At 38.4% G+C, this 21,056-nt stretch overlaps 1 protein-coding gene and 1 long non-coding RNA gene across 2 annotated transcripts in view; one reads left to right on the forward strand and one right to left on the reverse strand.

Moving 5' to 3' along the window:
• LOC134540787 (uncharacterized) overlaps positions 1–21,056 on the forward strand; it is a 660,317-nt gene that overhangs the window by 334,253 nt on the left and 305,008 nt on the right. The gene's annotated exons all lie outside the window — the stretch shown is intronic.
• Positions 7,956–21,056, reverse strand: part of LOC134540785 (Krueppel-like factor 5) — a 305,075-nt gene continuing 291,974 nt past the window's right edge. Inside the window, exon 4 of the mRNA XM_063383707.1 lies at positions 7,956–12,568. Within this exon, the coding sequence (XP_063239777.1) occupies positions 12,378–12,568 (191 nt within the window). The 3' untranslated portion in view covers positions 7,956–12,377. The remainder of the gene's footprint in view (positions 12,569–21,056) is intronic.

Consider the following 21,056-nt stretch of genomic DNA (forward strand, 5'->3'; position numbering starts at 1 on the left):
ATTCGAATGTGGGGCCCATGCCTCGGCCTTCAGTCCTCGCGCAACGCACAGCGGTGAACTTTACGAGAAAAGGCTTGCTTCAATGAGATTAAGGAGGAGCGCCCATTGACGCTACCCAACGCTTCAAGGTTCTGCGCAGCATGAACCCAACGGTGAGACGGCACGACAATGGTGCATAACCTATGCGAGTAAAATTTTCAGGTGCAATCACGGAGAAACAGGCGAATTGCCTAACCGCGGTTTGCCTAAACATGAATTCGTTACGGCGATTTGCCTAAAGTCATTTCGGCTAAAGGCATTTTGCCTAACGGCGATTTGCCTGACGGCGTTTTGGCTAACGGCATTTTGCCTAACGGCATTTTCCCTAACGGCGTTTTTTCTAACGGCGATTTGCCTAACGGTGTTTTCCCTAACGGAGTTCTGCCTAACGGCGATTTGCCTAACAGCGTTTTGCCTAACGGCGTTTTGCCTAAAATGTTAATATGATGACAAAACCTCGTTTTGCTTAACGGCGAATTGCCTAACGGCATTTTGCTAATGGCGATTTGCCTAACAACATTTTGCCTAACCTAACCTAACCTAGACTAACCTAACCTAACCTAAGCTAACCTAACCTAAGCTAATCTAAGCTAACCTAAGCTAACCTTACCTAACATAGCCACATTTTGCCTATCAGCGGTTTGCCTAGCGGCGATTTGCCTAATGGCATTTTGCTTAACGGCGTTTTGCCTAACGGTGTTTTGCCTGACGGCGTTTTGCCTGGCGGTGTTTTGCCTGACGGCGTTTTGCCTGGCGGTGTTTTGCCTAACGGCGTTTTGCCTAAAATGTTAATATGATGACAAAACCTCGTTTTGCCTAACGGCGAATTGCCTAACGGCATTTTGCTAATGGCGATTTGCCTAGCAACGTTTTGCCTAACCTAACCTAACCTAACCTAGACTAACCTAACCTAAGGTAACCTAACCTAACCTAACCTAACCTAAGCTAAGCTAACCTAACCTAAGCTAATCTAAGCTAAGCTAACCTAACCTAAGCTAATCTAAGCTAACCTTAGCTAACCTTACCTAACCTAGCCACATTTTGCCTATCAGCGGTTTGCCTAGCGGCGATTTGCCTAACGGCGATTTGCCTAACGGCGTTTTGCCTAACGGCGTTTTGCCTCATGGTGTTTTGCCTAACGGCTTTTGCCTGAAGGTTTTTTGCCTAACGGCGTTTTGCCTAACGGCGATTTGCCTAACGGCGATTTGCCTAATGGCGATTTGCCTAACGGCGTTTTGCCTGACGGCGTTTTGCCTGGCGGTGTTTTGCCTAAACGGCGTTTTGCCTAAAATTAGGCAAAACGCCTTTAGGCAAAACGACACATGCCCCAATCACGTACAAAAGTTGGTAAAATAATCCGGACATCCTACAACTTTACGGAAATTATACACTTTAAGGCCGCTTTGTTCGCCACAAAGAATAATTTGTTGTGAACCATTTTATTTTTTAAATATATATCTATGTTAAGTAATAATGCTTAAAAAAATTGTGTATAAGCGGGGAAGCAAGACGGTTCAGGTTCAGTCTCCTCCCCCCCCCCCTCCTTTAAGATGCTGTTATAGAAGTTGGCGGCCATCTTGTAGTCTTAAAAAAAGTTTGATCTGTCAAGTGGAGTGACAAATTATTCGAGAGAGGGGGCGGATGAGATTACTACTACTATATAGTATAAAATCCAATGTTGTGTGAGGTCACAGAATCCATCTTGGTTTGGAGTTGTAGCTGGTAGGCAGTACCAGTGTCTCTGTGTTATTTATTTCTAATGTATTTATAAAAACACAGAGTACAGGTGCGAAGCATGACCGAGGTACGAAAGCAGAAATGCTGCCAAATGCACAGTTTAGAAGCAATTAAATAAGTCATATAAGCTTTAATAGTTGTGATAATTTTTTCAAAGTAATTATATGTTCATTTAACTGGAATTAATAATCAATTACTTTGGCATTTCGGATTATAGAGGGTATCATTTTTAAATTTTAAAACAAGCTGGCGGACCACATGACATTTAATTCCAGCAGTTGCAGGCAGGATCGTAACTATTTAATTCATTAATATAAAATGTCATGCATAAAATGGAATAGCTGCCTGCACGCAAACTGTGAGACTGTGTTGCAGTCTGCTACATATTTTTTATTTAATTATTGACTGGTGTGTTCTCTGGTATACAATAAAATCAAGTGTACTGATATTTCAAGTTAGATATGGTGATTGATGCGGTCTCTTATACAGATGACACTACAATCAATGATGTTGTATGTAGTGCGTTGCATCAGCTTACTCAAAAAAATAAAATGAGGTGTCTGCGGAGCATCTTAACAGCAACCTCTGGAATTAATTGCGGTACGCCGTGCCAGCAGATTTTTAAATGATGCATGTCATCGACTAGCTGCCGACAGACCCTATCAATCTATTATTACGTCATAGTTAATGAAATTTCATTATTTTTAAATATCATTAATAGTAACTCTTATATACTTAATTTTATTTTTTTATTTCTCAACTGTGCACTTTAAGGGCGGATGGATAGCTAGAGCACTTCTGCTTTTGGAACTTAATATGGCTAACTGTGATCATGGTTCGCACCCATTCGAAAATGGTTGTTTATAAAAAAATAATTTCAGTCATATAATACATTTTTTTCATCGTATCCAGTTGGTTTGTGTAGATTTTTTTTAATTTTTTTATTTTGCAGTTGTGGTGTAAGTAGCGTTTCGATCTCACCTGCTTTAGGAACCAACCTTTTTTTTCCGTTCACGGCATTGAAGAACGCTTCGAGACGAGATGACGAGAATAGAGCAATGACTGAATATATATGAGTCGGAGTGCGGTTGTGATGGAAAAAAAGGGGGGGGGGGGTTTAAGGGGGTTAGTAAGTACCGCGAGAAAACCCATGATAACGTTCGCCACACTTTTAATGCTCGCGGAAAATCTTGAGTTCGAAAATCCGGGAATCAAACCCGAAAGGGAATTATTGACCGCTAGACCACCGTTTCCACTCGGGTGTATTCGTGTAGATTCGGTAATGCTTGGTCACGACACCCGAAGCTTCAGGTGACATGATAATATCCCATGATTTGAGATAACGGAACGCATTAATATGTATTTTTTTTAACATTACAACTTACCTTTCCACACATTTATCTACTGTGTATGTTTTTAAACATGTAATTAATGGTTAGTGTAGTAATACAAAGTGTCCCAGAACTCAATTTCAAGTCGAAAACGGCTGATAGGCCTATTAATTACGATTATGAATTTAAAAAAATAAAAATAGTATAATAGGCATTTTTTCAAAATGTTTTTGTCTCCACTCTTAACCAAATTATTACATGCTGTGAATACAAATTTTTGTTATGCAATCATGTTTACAATTCTAAATAAAATTGAACATGGGGGACAAAATTCTTTGCAAAATTATGTGGAAAAATGTTTAATTTGGTTAACTTAGATTATTCATACTATAAAAATTTACAATGCAAACTTATGAAATTCTTTTTATTTTTGTTAGCCATTTTTTCATACCTAAAAATGCCAGTTTTAGACTTTTTCACTGCCCAAAGAGTACACGGTTCAAAACTCATATGGACAAGTGCAATGGCTTTTGAATGCGCTTCGTAATCGGACTCTTAATGAAATCTCGAGCGGTTAGTAAATGGCACGTTGACACCTGGAGCTCCGCACATCCTTTGGCCAGCCACCGGTTTTCTTTCTTCTCTTTGGTTGCTCTAGTAATAATATTTGTCTTTTCTTATGCTTATACTTGTTGGTGTGTTAAGTAAAACTTGTTTCTTTTTTCCTTGTGTATTAATTAAACTATCCTTTTTTTTTTACTTTAAAATGAATTGAAATGGCGCAACTTCAGCCAGTCTATGGGCCCAGGCTGCATTAAAAAGTCAACACAAAATTGGGTAGGAATTAATGCAAGTTCATATTTGAGAAATTTGAGTCAGTGCTGCATTAAAGCAGTGCTTCGTGAAAAAAAATTAATCCAATTGTAGCCTTGAGATGTCTTTATCGGTAAGCACAATAAAACCTCTCGCGAAGTAGAATTATTATACTTGGGCTATGCAAATTGAAGCTGTCATGGTAAAAAAAAATTGAACGTGACTGTTCATGAGCGGATGAAAACCAATGCGTTGACTGAAATAAAATGAGCCAGAGCCAGTTACATATCTTCAAAAATGGGGAGATGAAGATGCTAAAGTTAAATCAGATCTTATATTCTCAATAGATATAAGACTGCTTCGAATGGTGAAAGGTGTGACAACTTTGAAACGAACCTGGAATAAACTGAAATCAGTTTACGCATATGAAAAACCAGTAAAAACAGCAAGTCTGTTGAAATGAGTTATACTTCTTATAAATTAACAGAAAGTAACGACTTTCACACACAATTTATAGATATTTTTAAACATACATAATTTCGGAACTTTTTTCTAGGGGTATTGAGTTGTACAATAAGTTACAGTCGACATTACTTTTTAATGCATTGCCATCAAACTTCGAAATGTTTAGATGTGTGATGGAGTCTCAAAGTGAATTAACTAGCCGAGGACACTTAGAGAAAATAAAATTGAGAAAAATGAAGCTCAAAATCAACATGCTACAGATTATTCTGAAGCTATTTGGACTATAAAAATATTATTGGAAGTTCAAACCATTTCAAGAAGGCCAAAGTTGATAAACAAATGGATAAAAAAACTGTGATTCAAGTATATGGTTCATCAATACATTCAAATACACACATTTTAAATGTCACCAAAGCGGAGACGAAGATCCGAATCGTCAAAATAACAATTCATGTGATAATGGACAAGAAAGTTCATCACATGTCAAATCTCAAACTGAGGAAGTGACTGAAGAGGCACAACAAATTAAGCAAACATCATATAAGTAATAATGAAGCAACATTCATCAAAATGACAACTAGTAACATTTTATTGGCAAACGATGTAAAAAAAAACAAATAGATGCTAAATGTATTTCCAGGAAAGTTACTACGGTTGGAAAAGTAGACAGTAAAGCCAATGACACATTGTTGTTGAAATAATTACGAGGAAAAAAAATATTTTCTGCTGCGAGAATAACAGATCATGGTAGCACTGTCAGTTTTCACAAGGTCGGTGCAACCATATTTGGAAAAAAAAATTAGCAATTGGCACAGATAATTGGACATTTATAATACATTCGTGAAGATTAATAACATGCAAATTCAGCATTAAGAGGAAAAGCAGTGAGCTTGGATTTATGGCATAATTAACTTGGTCACTTGGATGAAGATGACTTATTAGAGCTCTGAAAAAAAAAAGAGATATTAGCTGGTTGTAAAACCTACGGAATATGTTTACGAGGGAAGATGACTGTTGTGCCATTTCCCAAGATGTCTGAAAGATGTACGAAAATGTTGGAATCAATACACACCGATGTCTAGGGGACGTGCTCGATACTTTGTCACATTCGCTGATGACAGCACTCGGTGGTGTGAAGTTAGATTTATCAACATGAAGAGTGATATTCTTCAAGTTCTCAAAGACCTGAAGGCACATATTGAAACACAAAATTTGTGTTTAGTGTCAATCAAATTTTTAGTATCAGGCAATTGTATAGGATATTGTAATTGAGAAGTTTATGATTTTCTGAACAAAATTGTTATTCGCCGACGTCTTACCATTCCACATAGGCCACAACAAAAAAAAATTGGTTGAACGAAAGAACAGGTCATGAGTTGAAATGGCATGTTGTCTTCTGATACAATCTGGGCTGAGCCCTGGTTTTTTGGGCTGAAGCAGTAGCCACATGAACGATTAATTTATGTGGTCGTTCTTCATTTGAAGTTTGAAACAAAGAAGTAACAGGTTTAAAGCGACTTGAAGGTATTCGGTGTAAAAAAAAATTATTTGTTTTGGAGAAGGCACCGGAAAATCTAATTTTGATCTACGATTTCAGGAATGTTACTCTAAATAATTTAAAGATTGAAACAAAAGTTGTTTCTAGAAATTTGAGAATTCTGGAAATTAAATTTTGAATAGAGAAAAGAGAAAAGTTGAAAGCGAACCACTCGATGACTATGAAAACGAGCATGTATTCAAATACCAATAGGGATTCAAGAAGAAAATGTGCAAATACATGTTCGAGAACACACACCAGATCGTATATTAGAAGCCGCTGTGTCGAGAACCAAGAAGACTCGTCTAGCTAAGTTAGGTGAGCGAGGAAATCATGGAAAATTTATATCAGACAAATGGAAAATGTTAATGAAAATGAGGAGGACCATCAAAGTAACCATGACACTGACATACAACAAGAACAGAGTAACAATGTCACAGAAAATGAAGATGAAATAATTGAAGAAGCGAACCTGAAGAGATAAGACATCTGAATGGACTAAAGCCATTATCGAGGGAATTCGAGGTTTAATTAAGAACAACCCATGTAAGATAGTTGATTGACCTACAGATATAGCTGTCACAAAATATAATATTGTTCTTAAAAACAATATAAGACCCGATGAAATGCCATAAAGAAGAAAGGCATGTAGCTTGTGGCTTCACATGACGACAAGGAATTGATTTCACAAATACATTTGCACCTGTAGAGAGGTTAGAATCTGTCAAACTTTTGATGGCATTAGGTGCACGTGAAAAATGCTCAGTTTTTCAGCTAGATGTTGTCGCAGCTTACTGAAATAGGAACCTTGGAAGAAGAGATGTTCATGGAACGCTCCGAATATACTCAAGAAGCATTATAAGATATAATAACAATACAATTCAAGAAGTACAGATGATTCTCGAAATGTTGACACAAAGAAACAAGGGTTGTAAGATGATTATTGTTTTATATGGTCTATGACAGGCAAGCCAAAAGTGGTAGTACAGGAGATTAATTGAAGTGTTGTAAAGCCTGGGGCTTACTGCGGCTACAAACTTTACTTGCCTTTACTACAACATGTGTGAAGATCAGTCCACAATTAAAGTGGTTTAGGTTGACGATATTTTGTACATATCGAAGCAGAAGTAAAATAACTTTAAGGCTGGTCTAAAACATTTGAAGTCAAGGATCTGGGACCAGCATGGTGTCGTTTAGGAGTCGAAATAAATCAAAAGAATTTTAATATTGAAATAAGTCAACAGAGCTACGTAAAGAAACTCTTGAAGAAATTCATCAAGATAGAATCAAATCCAGTAAAAACCTCTAGTGATTTCCAAGCAAAATTGCCAGAAGGAAGTAGATTCCAAAGAGAAGGTGAAGAAAAACCATTTAGGCAATCAATTGAATTACATACTTATCTAGCAATTGCAACTGGACCAGATATTAAGTTAAATGCAAATAGATTGTCACAGTTTAATGAAACGTATCAAGACATTCATTGGTCAGCAGCAAAACTGATATTGCGCTATTTACAAAGCATGAAAAAATTATTGTCTAGTTTTCAGAAAAAGATTCATTTGGGATTCAAGTCTATTCTGATGCAGATCATGCAAAATATGCTATTGGCAGAATCTCATACACGGGATATACCTACCTATATTTACACTAAGTGGAGCTGCTGTTTCATAGCGTTTAAAAAAACCACAGTCGGTAGCAATTACATCTACTGAGGCAAAATATGTCGCTTTGTCAGAAACATCTCGGCAAGCTATATATTTTAAAAATTTAATGATGGAATGGATTTGTAGAATTAATCAATGACAAAAGTTTGGATCAATTAATTGAGGAGCAAAATATATTGCAGAAAATGTTTCGCCATTAACATAAATCATAAAATGTTTTGATTCTGTAGTTATTGGTATGTCACAAAAAGTTTAAAATGTTATTTCTACAGCTCAGTATGCAAAACATCTGCAATATAATTTTTTCTCATTGTGAAAGTTTAGCCTCTCAAAATGTTTGAAAGTTTAACAGCGTTAAAATAACAACATTGAATAAGACATGCGTCCTTGAGCCTTATAAACACTTCACACTCCATATACCTGTACACCTACTTTAGTAAAATATTTGAAGGTTTTTGATGATAAGACTTTACACAAAAAAAAACATAATTTAACGCAGTTAGTAAACAAAATTTATTTATAAATATTAAATAATTACAAATTCAACCTTACAGTTAACTGGTAAAAAACTTTTGACTTCTTTCATAACCAACATAAACAAAGCACTCTTCTGTTTGTTAAGGTCATAGCCAGAGATTTGTAAACACACAAAAAAAGTTGATACACAAACAGTGTTATCAGGCTCTAAATATTTAAGGTAGTAAAAATATATATTAATTACATTTAAAACCACAGTAACAACGATAACATTGACTATCGTCTTTACAGTTTATACACACAAATCAATGGCTGCATTTAATAATTAAAAGAGGCAATGATAACAGTACTGAAAGAAAAGATGCATGTGTAACATTTCATAAGTTTGACAGTTTCTGTCACTGTTCATCTCTTCTCTTTCAGATATAATACTTTGGCTTCAACACACAAAAATAGTAAGAAAATAACATTTCATACGTATAAAATACTACTCAGGAAGCCACAAATATTTAAGGCACATTCGATTTGGCACTTAGTAAAAAAATATTTTCTAAAAAAAAATGTAACACACTATTCTGGTCTTTAAAAATGGCATCGATGAATGGCAGAAATCCTTACAAAAGTAGTACAAAAGTGGTCTTGAGTTCTGTTTTTTTTTTTTTTTATCAAGAAGTAGTTACCTCGTCCATTGAGTTACTTAAAAACAGCGCAACTTTTTTTTTGGCATAAGCATCCCTCTTGATAACTCCCATTGGCATAGGCATGATGACAGCTGTGCCACCCAAGCACTGAGAAGCTGGACAGCCATGACTTATCGACGGAGTTTCCCTAGACGAGGAAGAAATCCAGGAAAAAAAGAAGTATGGCAAGGTGGATCAACTGTTCGGGATCACGTATTTCACAGGAACCTAATTTTGAAGTGAAACTTCTTTGAACGCGATGGGAGAAAACAGTAAATTTCTATGCCCAATTTTAATGCAGCGTTTTCGTGAAACATTGCTGTGCAACGTTTTTTGGCGCGAAAAGAACGGAGAATAGGTTGCGGACGGTGCAGAGAACTGGGCGGGCCGCGGGCTCCGCGTGGCGGCGTGCGGCTCAGGTTGAAACCTGCCACGCTGCAGGGATAGGCGGGTCGCAGTGGTAGGGACCAGCCTGCGCCTGACGTCACCCTAACTTGCTGGCATCTAGTAAGGGAGTATTTGGGCTGAGGGCCACACAACTGGGTTTGAACGTATTTTGAAGTGAGAAAATAATTTGTTAATTCATGTTTATTCAAAAAAATTGTATGTTATTTCTCTGTCTCTTTTCCTGTCGTTTTTCCCCTTATGATATACTTACGACTCGAGGTTTTAATTGTCAAAGAAGTTTCACTTGTATCACGTATAATGAGTTAAAAGCGCTATTATTTTTTTTAAAATTTGAATTCCTTTGGTAAAATCCTTAAATACGTTAACCGAACCATAAATAACTTAAGGCTGAATCTTACACACCATGTTGATTTATTTATTTATTTTAAAAGTTATCACCATTACTATTATGTATGGGCTCCGTCTGAAATTTCAACATGATACCTTCCTTGCATTTGTCGTTTGGTTACAAATATTTTAATAAGATATTAACTATGTGTAGTTTGAAAAAAAAACGCGTTATTGCTCGTAACTATTTTTAGTTGCGCGACTTTTTACACCCATCACACACTTGGGAGTCACAAAAATGGCACATGTTGGAAAATAGGTTTCAAGCGTTAAAGTCTCCCCCGAGCCAACGCATCCAGCCCAGACGGGGTTCCAAGGGACTATGAAATATAATCTATATATACATTAGGCCTATGTGTAAAAACCTAAGCAAACCCCAACCAGGGATTACATCTTGGGTAGAAGAGATAAATATAATAAAGAAGCAATAAGATGATCTGATGCACGACACCGCATGAACTACAAGGAACTATCAGCAAGGGGTTGGCATCACTGTTAAGCAGTGGCCGGCGAGAAGCCCACACATCAACTCCCCCCCCCCCCCTCCTTTTTTAAAAAAACCACTGATAAACAAAACTACATGACAATTATTTATTATTTAAGTAGATTTAATCACCTTTCAAACTTTAAATAACATCTTTTCAATGGGTACGATTTTTGTGATCCTGGGTGTATTAAATTTAGAGAAAATCTGTGGAATATATCAGTGACAAAACAACAAATTACAAGGGAGGCATCGTGTTAACATTTTAGAAATAGCCCTTAAATAATATAATACCGACGATAAAATAAAAAAAAAAATAAAAAAAAATCAACATGGCGTGTGATAACCTGTATACTTAAGGAGCGTCTTCGAAGGCTTTTGAAAAGCCGAGATGGAGTCACAAACGTGTCTTTGACGTCTCTTTTTTTTTGTAGTGTTTGTTCGGAACACCTTGTGTGTCATGCATCGTTCACTGAGAGAAAGAATTGTTTCGCAAAAAAACAAATATTATTTCCTCGAGTATTTTCAACCTTGTCATGGGCTTTTTTTTAAAAAAAAAAAAAGATATTAAGCAACCTCGTACAAAAAAAGTATATTTGAAGAGTTAACATATGTATTCTGCAGAACAAAATCGGCTTTGTTGATCGTAATATTTATTTAGTTGTTCGATATCGAATTGTGACCCTTGTCTGAACTCGCTTGGTTTGAAATTGTTATTTATTGTATCTGAATTGATGCGGTCATAGTTACATTCGTATGGTCGTAAACCTGAAACTTTAGACCTGAACGTATAAAAAATGGCACAATTCGCCAAACAGTACAAATTGTATGCTGAACCTAACTCTTTTTTTTATCATAACTTGTAAGACTACAATGGTTGCTTATTTTTGTCAACCATTAATTTAGTATAGGCTATCTCAAAGGAAAGTATTACTCCATTTAAACTCTTTATGTTTTCAGATTTACAAGAAAATAATATTATGGCAACTAGTTTATATATATCCAACAGGTGAGTGGCACCATCCCATGATAATTACACCTGTAATTTAAGTGCACTTTTACTGTTAGCCACGAATATCAGGAATTTTTTTTTACGACAGCTTATGCTTCCTGAATGGCTTAGGCCCATATAAGGCAAAAGGCATTCTTGCAGATGGCCGTCAATCACAATGTAGAAACCACTGTCGCAGGCATCATTTATTGCAGTCTAATGACAGTTCGTTTAATTTTTTCCCCTGTCCCTACGTACAAAATAACTGGGGAATTTGACCATGATCACTTAATAAAACTCCAACACTGACTGAATGACAGACAACGCTCGGCTTAAACCGGTGGACTTGGATATTTGAAATTTGGAGGAAATATTCCTTGAGTACCCTAGGGATGCATTAAGGAAGGATTTTTTGAAATCCCGTCTCTAACGGGATGAAAAGGGCTGGTAAATTTTGTGTGAAGCGAAATACCACTCAATGACTCAACTCATCACGTATTCTCAGCAACTATACGACCTACAGACTCGAAAATTCGGCAAGTATATTCCTTTTGGCTACGTAGAAATCCGCTAAAAGAAAGGGGATGCGAGGTCGTTAAAGATCAAAATTTCCTTCTTTTTTTTTTTTAATGCTATTACATTGTTGATGCTTTCTTCGTCTCAATGGCAGCGGCTTCTGCATTGTTGATGCTTTCTGCATCTCAGGTTGTGCTGGCATTAAAGGTTAAAAACTTCACGGCTCTCAAGTTCATGTCCTGCAGACTTGACATGGTTTTATTAATCCCGGGCAGCGTCAAATACTGCAGCTAGTGATTTTTTTTTATAAATTAAATAATTTCCGCTTCATCTTTACGGAAGTTTCTAGACCAATCCCTACGGGGTGAATTTGAGAGTGAATTCGGACGAGAACCTTTAACGACAATAATAAAAAAAACCGCTTCGCTGCGGACAGTGCAAAGGTCAGAACACAACTCGCGCTGCTCATATATAAAAAAAAACTAGGCATTTATCTAACCAATGGCCAGGACACGGAAGAAAGCCATCGTCAAGAACTGCAACGGCCGTTGCCAAGAAGAAGAGTGATGACCCTGGGGGGGACGTGGGGTCCGTAAATCGCTTAAAATGAGATATCTGTTCGAGGTGCGAACGGAAACCCTTGGAGGATACCGAAGTACTCTGGGCGTCACGGTCTTCACGATAAAGCCACAGACAAACTCTTCCTTTGTTAATGAAGACTGGTGAGGGAATGAGAACGAGGCTCTACACACAGTTGCCCTCCGTGGCTGGAGGTCGTCGAGGTCGTGAAGGCTCGCAGCCAGCGAGGGGCCGATGGGGGGTCTCCAGGGGGTAGGGACAGGGCGACGTCACTTGGGCGCCTTGGGCTGGTGGCGCCGCATGTGCAGCGCCAGGTGGTCGGAGCGCGCGAACGAGCGGTCGCACACCAGGCACTTGAAGGGCTTGGCGCCCGTGTGCTTGCGGTAGTGGCGCGTCAGCTCGTCGGAGCGCGCGAACCGCCACTCGCACTCGGGCCACTGGCACTTGTACGGCTTCTCCCCTGGAACACACACGCAGCCAGACCTTCACAGTCAACTGCAGTTCATTGCCACTCGTGGTTTAGCTTGTATCTTTATTTATTTTATTTTGTATTTTTGTTCCGTTGATCCCACACCTTTGAATATATATACTGTATAGAAGTCGCCAGCCCAGGTTAAAATTTCTAATACGATTTGAGGTAGTTGGTTAATTCACCGCCGCAATCGCCATCATCTCTAGGGCATCGACTTGCGGTGGTCCCTAGCGGACAAGTGTCGAACTCTTCAAACACCCCTTCCCCACACTCCCACAAACATGCGTTGTCCTCCACCCACCCTCTACCCCACCTCTCATCCCTACAGTTTTGTGACGCACAAACTCCCGTTGAACGACCTTGAGCTGCAGTGAATGTTGGTTGGCGGGTGCGGGGGAATGACAGCGGGCGACAGTGCTGCGCTCTAACGTGTAAATAACAACCTAAGACGATACACGGCGTTACGGCAGCGCACTGCAGCGGTGAAGTTCCCAAGCTGATCATCATACGCTACTGAAAAACGTAGAGTAAATACTATCCACTCGCGACTTCTATACAGTATATATATTCAAAGCCCACACGAAGTCAAGGCTCCGGGATATAGAACATGTCACGTTATACATGTAGTTCCCTTTACATACATATGTATGTGCATACATTAATGTTTACGTGATGCAAGTTTAAAAAAAAGTACAGAACATGTTACACAATATAACTGTATAGTGATACTTCATACTTTATGCAAAACATGAAGCAGCTGTTATCACAAGTCCATTCAACAAATTAACAGTTCAATTTCTCTATTATCAATCAAATTAAAGAATTCCTTCAGAGAGTAGGTCGGATATTCTATAAATATTTGTGATACTCTTTTTTTTTAATACTGGTAAACTGTTTATGTTAGTAATTTTCTGTGATATTAAGTTGTAAAGTTTTACCCCCATATCCTGCCAATGGGGTTGGAGTCAAAAAGACGTCAGTGCCGAAGCTAATAACGGCTGAAGTGGGAATGCGTGCTCAAATCCCTTTTGATTCTTAAATGAACAATACTTTAAATACAATTCGTACATACACTTCAATGCTAAAAACCAATTATCGTTTCAAACAAAACATTCCACACAATTACGCGTTACGCTCAAGAGAGCAAAAAAACATCATCATATAAAAAAAGTTACAAAATAAATTTGATAACAAGAATGGCTTCTTTCAAGTAACACTGCTTAGAAATAAATAATGAATTACCTATAGATATTAATAGACTATTTTCTTGATGAAATAAAACAGGAAAAATTACATTTCCGAAAAAAATCCTCTTTCAAATTTAACTCACAAAAAACTCAATGTTCTAAAATTATTATTCAAAAAATTTTATAATTACATTGAAAAGTTATACCTGTGACGATTTTTTTTTTTGCTCTGTGGTTTGTATCTGGCGACAGAGCACGCCCCGAAACAAGGACAGCGCTAATGGCAGAGATAGTGCGTTTAAAGAGAGAGAGAGAGAGAGAATACCCATTTAAATGCGCACTGCAGTCTCAGGATGAGACGCGCTGTAACAACGAAGACACACGAGGCGACACAGACAACAACCGCGTCCTTCCAAGTAACATTAAAAAGAAAAGGAAGGTTGTAAATAAAAAAAAAATGCTTTAAAGTCCTAACCGCCCGCGCTCGCCGGATGCGCGAACAGGAATGCGGGGGTCGGGGGGAGAGGTGTTCCGCGCCGTCGACTCACGAGCGTATTCCGTTAAGGCCGGTCCACACGCAACGTTTTCAGCAACGATTCACCTGCGCACGTCACATCGTTGAAGACAAGACGTGGCGTGTAGACAGGAAAACTGCTCGCAGTTTTGTGAACTGCGCCGGAGACGGAACACGGAGAATAGGAAAACTTGTGGCCAAGAGCATTTATGTCCGCGCAGTTTAGTCGACCTGCACAGACTTGTCGTAGCGTGTGGACACTTCCTCCGTCTTCTCCGTACACGGGGGCTCAGTTCTCCCTCGGTATTTGTGCCGGTAACAGTGTGATCTGTTCAACGATGACCGTTTTGCGACAGTGTTCACGTGAATTTCTAACAGAGTTCATTGCTCTGTACAAGTCCTTTCCGTGTTTGTGGCGGGTCAAATCAAAAGAATATAGCGATAGGGACAAAAAAAAAAGTCAAGCGTATGAAGCACTTGAACAAAAATACAAAGAGATTGACATCGTGGCTAACAGAGATAAAATCACAAAAAAAAAAATAATAATAATTCTTTGAGGTTGGTATACCGGAAAGAATTGGCCAAAGTAAGGAATTCTCTCAACTGATAGGATAAAACTTGGCTGCAGACTGTGTTGTGTGGACACGGCTAAACTGCAACCTTTTGTTTGCACAGTTTTGCCTGCGCAGTAAAAACTGTGTACAAAACGTTGCGTGTGGACCGGCCTTTAGTTGGCAGGAGCGGCTTCGGCGGGTCGGTAGCCCCTTCCGATCCCGAACATCATTTACTGCTGACCAGCTAATGCCCGCCATGCGTTGCAATGCCTCATTCAATTTTTTTTTGTAATTAGTTTTAAGTAGGTACACATACACAACTCATCTCTATATCTCCCTATACATCTCTCTATATCTCTCCCTATACATCTCTCTATATCTCCCTATACATCTCTCTATATCTCCCTATACATCTCTATATCTCTCCCTATACATCTCTATATATCTCTCACTATACATCTCTATATATCTCTCACTATACATCTCTATATCTCCCTATACATCTCTATATCTCCCTATACATCTCTCTAAATATCTCCCTATACATCTCTCTAAATATCTCTCTATATAGCTTTAACCCTCCCTGTGTGTATATATATCCATATCTCTAACAATATCTGTATATATCTCTCCATAGCACTGTATCTGTATCATCTATCTCTCCATCTCTTCCTCTATCTGTATGTCTCTCTATTTCTATATTACTCTATCTCACTTTATGTCAATCTATCGCTCTATATTTCTCTATCTTTATCTCTCTCTCTCTCGACTCGCATGCTACCATTAGTATTCGGACCGTAGAAAAGATGAACTGTCATAACATATTTACTGATTATTATCCGATACTACTCACGCGTCCTATTAATTAACCATGAATACGCAGAAGGAATAAACAATCTAAAAAGCCCATTACCATGCAGAGGAATAAAGCGTCACAAATAAAATAACGAAATCTCATCAAAAAATAATTAAATTCAGCTTTTATGGTTGGTTTTATCGGAATCTCACCTAGACAAGTGACCTTCCCCTTGTTTCAAAGGTCAGGTGTGCAAAGTTTAAACTCATTCGGATGAACGATGCGTGGGCGCATAGAATACGAACAAACAAACATTGATTTTTATATATTAGATGTGTGACATCTTAGTTCTCGGTATACGGCATTTGGTGAGAGTGATTTCGTGAATGCGACGAACGTCAAGGAACGGAAATGTGTAACAACAACGGTGCTGCCACCAGTGGCGATGATGCGATTTAAAGTTCACAAAGATAAAAGGTTAATGAATTTTTAACAATATGGGCAGTATTTTAATTAAAAATACTTGCCGAAGTTCAGTTTTTTTTAATATTTTTCGTTTTTATCGGAGCCGATTAACTATATATTTTAAAATTTCACTCTGCTACTCAAATGATTCGGTAGTCGACGCAGCTGCTCCGGCAGCGAATTCTAGCGGCGGGTGCGGAAACTACGTGTGATTCGCGTCCAGAAATGTAGTTTCGACATAAAATTTGAAGGAAAAAAATTGCACCTTTTACTTGAAAACAACTGTATTACTACCAAACAGTATTCGCAGTATTAGCTTACTGGTTTCGGACTGTCCCAGTACCTCCAACACCTAAAGTTATTTGCAAACTACATACATTAATAAGCATAATAAAATAAAATCAAGTCTCGCTATCCAGTAATCTGTTATCTTTACTATGGTTTGAAAAAAAATTAATGCTTGAATGAAACATCAATTAAAATATAAAATCACGTGCCAATTTTCGTAAGAAATACTCAGTATTATCTCTAAAATTTTTCACGTATGCAAAAGTGACTATAGCCATATGCCGTACAAACTGGTTTCCAAAGGAATTTTTTGTAAAAGTGCAGAATTTTTTTTTCTGTTTAATCAATTTTGTTTTGTGTTTTTTTTTGTCTTTGATATTTTCTTCTTTTTTTTTCTTCTCTGGGCAGTGAAAAAGACCGAAACGGTATAGGAAAATCCAGAACGCCTTTATTTTAATGTTACACCATAGAATAATGAAGGCCGCCTCTTCACAAGTCCCATACGGGCACATCACCAACTGAAATACTGCACACCAGTTCGGAAGCCGCCCTTATCGACATGCATGCTTTCAGAGCGCGTGGTTGTGACGAAGCAATAGAGGGGGGATGTCTGGACGCAGAATATGCTGTTAGACAAGACTTCTTGTTTCCCGTTTTTGTTTCCCATTTTCGGATCTTTTGCGGATCATCCGCGATTTTAACTATCCGCGGTGGCCCAGCCACTTAATTTAGCGGATAATCGGGAGTGCACTGTGTGCCATTCTGCGCCATGTTTCAGTACTCCGGCCACACGGGCCTTGCTCGCCGTTTCCAGTGTTTCAGGGGCACTACGCAACCCGCGTTAACCTCATAAGATTCAATGCTATTTTCATTTTGCTTGTAACTAATTAACTAATATAGATTTCGAAATGATGCTTGCTTGATATGTAAGACAACGATGCTCTTATGAAAGCCCCTTTCTTCAAAAACGTGCATAAATTATGGTTCAAACCTAATACACTTATGCGTGTTAGTAAATATTAGTATAAAACCATAATTTATGCACGTTTTTGAAAAAAAAAAAGGGGGCTTTGATAAGAGCATCGTTGTCTTACATATCAAGCAAGCATCATTTCTAAATCTATATGAGTTAATTAGTTATAAGCAAAATGAAAATAGCATTGAATGTTATGAGGTTAACGCGGGTTGCGTAGTGCCCCTGAAACACTGGAGTGGCCTCTTAAAGACGGGAGAGAGGGGGTAGGGGAAGGGAGGGCAGGGGGGGTTTAGGCGGGGCCTTGTGCACCCGCCTGGGTCCATTGTTTACCTCGCCTCATTAGCGATTCGAGCGCGCGCGATGCCGACGTCTCGGAAGGGGTCTGTGACCCGTCGCGCGGCCGGAGGAATGTGTCACATGCCATTGTGCGCGGCGACATGGTGGTGCTGGTGGTGCTGGTGGTGGTGGTGGAGGGCCAGGTGGCCAATGGGATGCTTCCCTCGTGTGTTCACCCCCCTCCCTCCTTGCCCAGTTGACGACCGTCGCCGGCACCCGAGCACCGGAGGTCGTTGGCTCCCGGGACTTCATGCGCCTTGAGAAGGACGCGCGGCGAAGTTTGGTCGCGTCTCCTCCCCTTGGTTGCTGAGAGGTGGCAAGAGGGGGGGGGGGGGGAAGCATGCCACTCCGTCCCAGGGCGAATCGCTGGGGAAACCTTCTGTTCATAGACGAGAGAGCCAAACGTCCGATCGTGCATCTTCGGTCTTTTTTTTTTGTTCATTGTAAAAATGTGTTGATAAAATGATACTAATGGTCAATTAGGTTAGGTTAGCTACATTACAAATACTTTAAAACCTTGTGGACTGTTGATTTGGGTTAAGGATAGCTACATTAAAGATACGGAAAAAGAAAAGCGAGCATGAACTTGGGGGGTTTTTGGCTCTCTCGTCTGTGAAAAGAAGGTTTCCCGAATCGCTGATGACTGGTGACGCTGCCGTTCAGGCGGGCTCCGATGCACATAGGGCTTTTTAGGGGGGGAGGGGAGGGAGAAGTAGTTTCGAGTACATATGGGCCAATCAGATCCTCAAATACAGACAAATGCTCATAAACCATCTATTCCCAAATACCATCAAATCCTCATATACCATCAAATGCTCACAAACCATCAATTTCTGGAATACCATAAAATCCTCAAATACCATAAAATCTACTATAAAAACTACAAATATATATATAGCGTCAGCAGTTGCTACTATAAAATTTAATTCACTGTATTTTTTTTTTTATCACACCTCATATCTCTACTAGTAGGTTGTATGGCGTCTTAAGGTGCCCATTAATGAGTGAATATAACACATTAATATATGTACACAATATTTATATTAAAAATTCAATTTCTTTTTAATGCTTATTGTGCAAATGAATATTATTTATGATATGTATATACATACATGAAATTATAAAAAAAATAAAATTATATATATTGGTGTATCTGTGGTATAAACTGATAATTTAAGCAACAAGAAATTAAGTGACCACAAAATAATATAAAAACTCAAAAGGGCGTAACTTCAAAACATTCAGAAAGAAAATCTGCCAAAACAACTTTCGGGCATTCAAATATATAGTATATACATAAGACAAAAAAGAAACAACTTTTTAAAATAAAATTATAAACTTCAAGATATAGGCAAATTTAAAAAAAAAATTTCCAAAGGGCATTAGTACAAAATTAATAATATCTTAATAGTCCCAGTGACGCAAACTTCGTTTTGAGCTAAACTTTCCGAGATATAAGACTTTTTTTTAGTAATCATATGCATAGTTATTTATAAGGTGCCCATTGAAAAATGTTGATTATAACACTTTAATTTAATAATTAAGGCGTGTTACACTTATATTTAAAACGTTAACTCTTTTGTTACATTTAAATTTTTTATATTTTTATATACATATCTATGGAGTAGGCTAAATGTTCGTGCACCACGACACGCCTGTCTCCGAGGTATATGCATATATCTTTGGCGTTACAGAGTGTGATACAGGATAAGCCGCTTTTTCACAGACGAGAGAGCCAAAAACCCGAAGTTCCCCGAAGTTATGCTCGCTTTTTTCCCGTATCTTTAATGTAGCTGTCCTAATCAAATCAACCGTCCACAATGTTTTAAAGTATTTATAATGTAGCTAACCTAACCTAATTGACCATTAGTATCCTTTTATCAACACCGCCGTATTTATTTACAATGAACCAAAAAAAACAAAAAAAAAACGAAGATGCACTATCGGGCGTTTGGCTCTCTCGTCTGTGAAAAGAAGGTTTCCCGTGATACAGCGATGAGAGTAACTGTGTATATAGGATTGTTACGGGTGAGCATTTAAACGATGATGGTTGATGAGGGGGAGGTGGGTGGTGGTTATTGCTTCAGGCGCACACACTGCTCGGTCCTATCTCCCACAGAGATGTGTGATGAAGGGGGCATGTCGCGCCGGCAGACCACGCCCACGGCGCAGCTCCGCTATTGGCGACCGCCGCTTAATTAAGGTGCCTCGCCCCCCTTAATCACCTGGCTTGCGCGCGCACAGAGAGAGAGCTTCAACTGTTCAGGAAGGCTCGTTAGGCTGATGTACGGGCGTCGACCCCGCCCATGCGAAGCGGCTGCCGTGCGATCAGGGCGTCCACAAGGAAAAAAAAAATATTTTGTACCAACTTAGGCGAGAAAAAAGTACTAGATTTGAAGGAAAAAAAAAGTACTAAATTATAATTTTTTTAAACGGTTTTAACAATTTAAGAAGTTATTATGACATTGCAATGCTCGAACTTAAATATCACACTACACACACATCGCACCCTGAGTACAAGACTATCGTAACTCAAAAATCAGTGCAATACTATCACAACTCATTTGCCATAGTCTTGCACATATTCTTATATAATGTTTTCCAGAGTGCAACACTACATTATTTGCCATAAGTCCCGTAAAAGTAAATATAATATTGCGATAGTCTTGCAGTGCCTAAATAATGATATTTTCCTGCTTATGGTAAAAATATCTCACAAACTCAATTTTTGGAGTTACGATAGTCTTGTATTCGGGTGCGACATACATTTCATAGTTTTTAAAAATAATTACGCTTAGTAATAAAACATATTGGAGTTACCGTAATATTATTGTATTAAAGAAAAAAGTACTAGATCTGAGCGTAAATGTACTAGACCACTAAAAAATGATAAAAGTACTAGATCCAGTACGAAAGTACTAACTGTGGACTGTGGACACCCTGCGTACGATACGCTGTAAAAATATTAAAATTCGGTAGCGTTCCGCGGTGACCAAATGTTCTGGAGTTACAGTAGTAATTTTCGCTGATTCTTTTTTCGCTTCCAAGATGGCCTCAAATGGCCGATACAGACTTGTCTGCGAGTCACGAAAACCTCGAAAAAGTAACGAAATTGGAATACTGCTAGTAAAAAAAAAAACTTTACCAAATAAACTGGTACCGTAATGGGAGTCACAAAACTGTAGTATACAGCCACATTCTTCTAACGTGAATTTAAATATAAATTGTTGGAGACTGTCTACTTAAATCATGTTTGAAATTATCTCTTGAGAAGATTTTAGTTTTTTTTTTTAATCATAGTATGCACGTTCCCGTTAAGTCGTATATCAATTTCGCACCGTCTTATTTTGTTGTTTATGG

Source organism: Bacillus rossius, chromosome 17 (genome assembly GCF_032445375.1).
Source record: "Bacillus rossius redtenbacheri isolate Brsri chromosome 17, Brsri_v3, whole genome shotgun sequence".
Classification (NCBI taxonomy): domain Eukaryota; kingdom Metazoa; phylum Arthropoda; class Insecta; order Phasmatodea; family Bacillidae; genus Bacillus; species Bacillus rossius.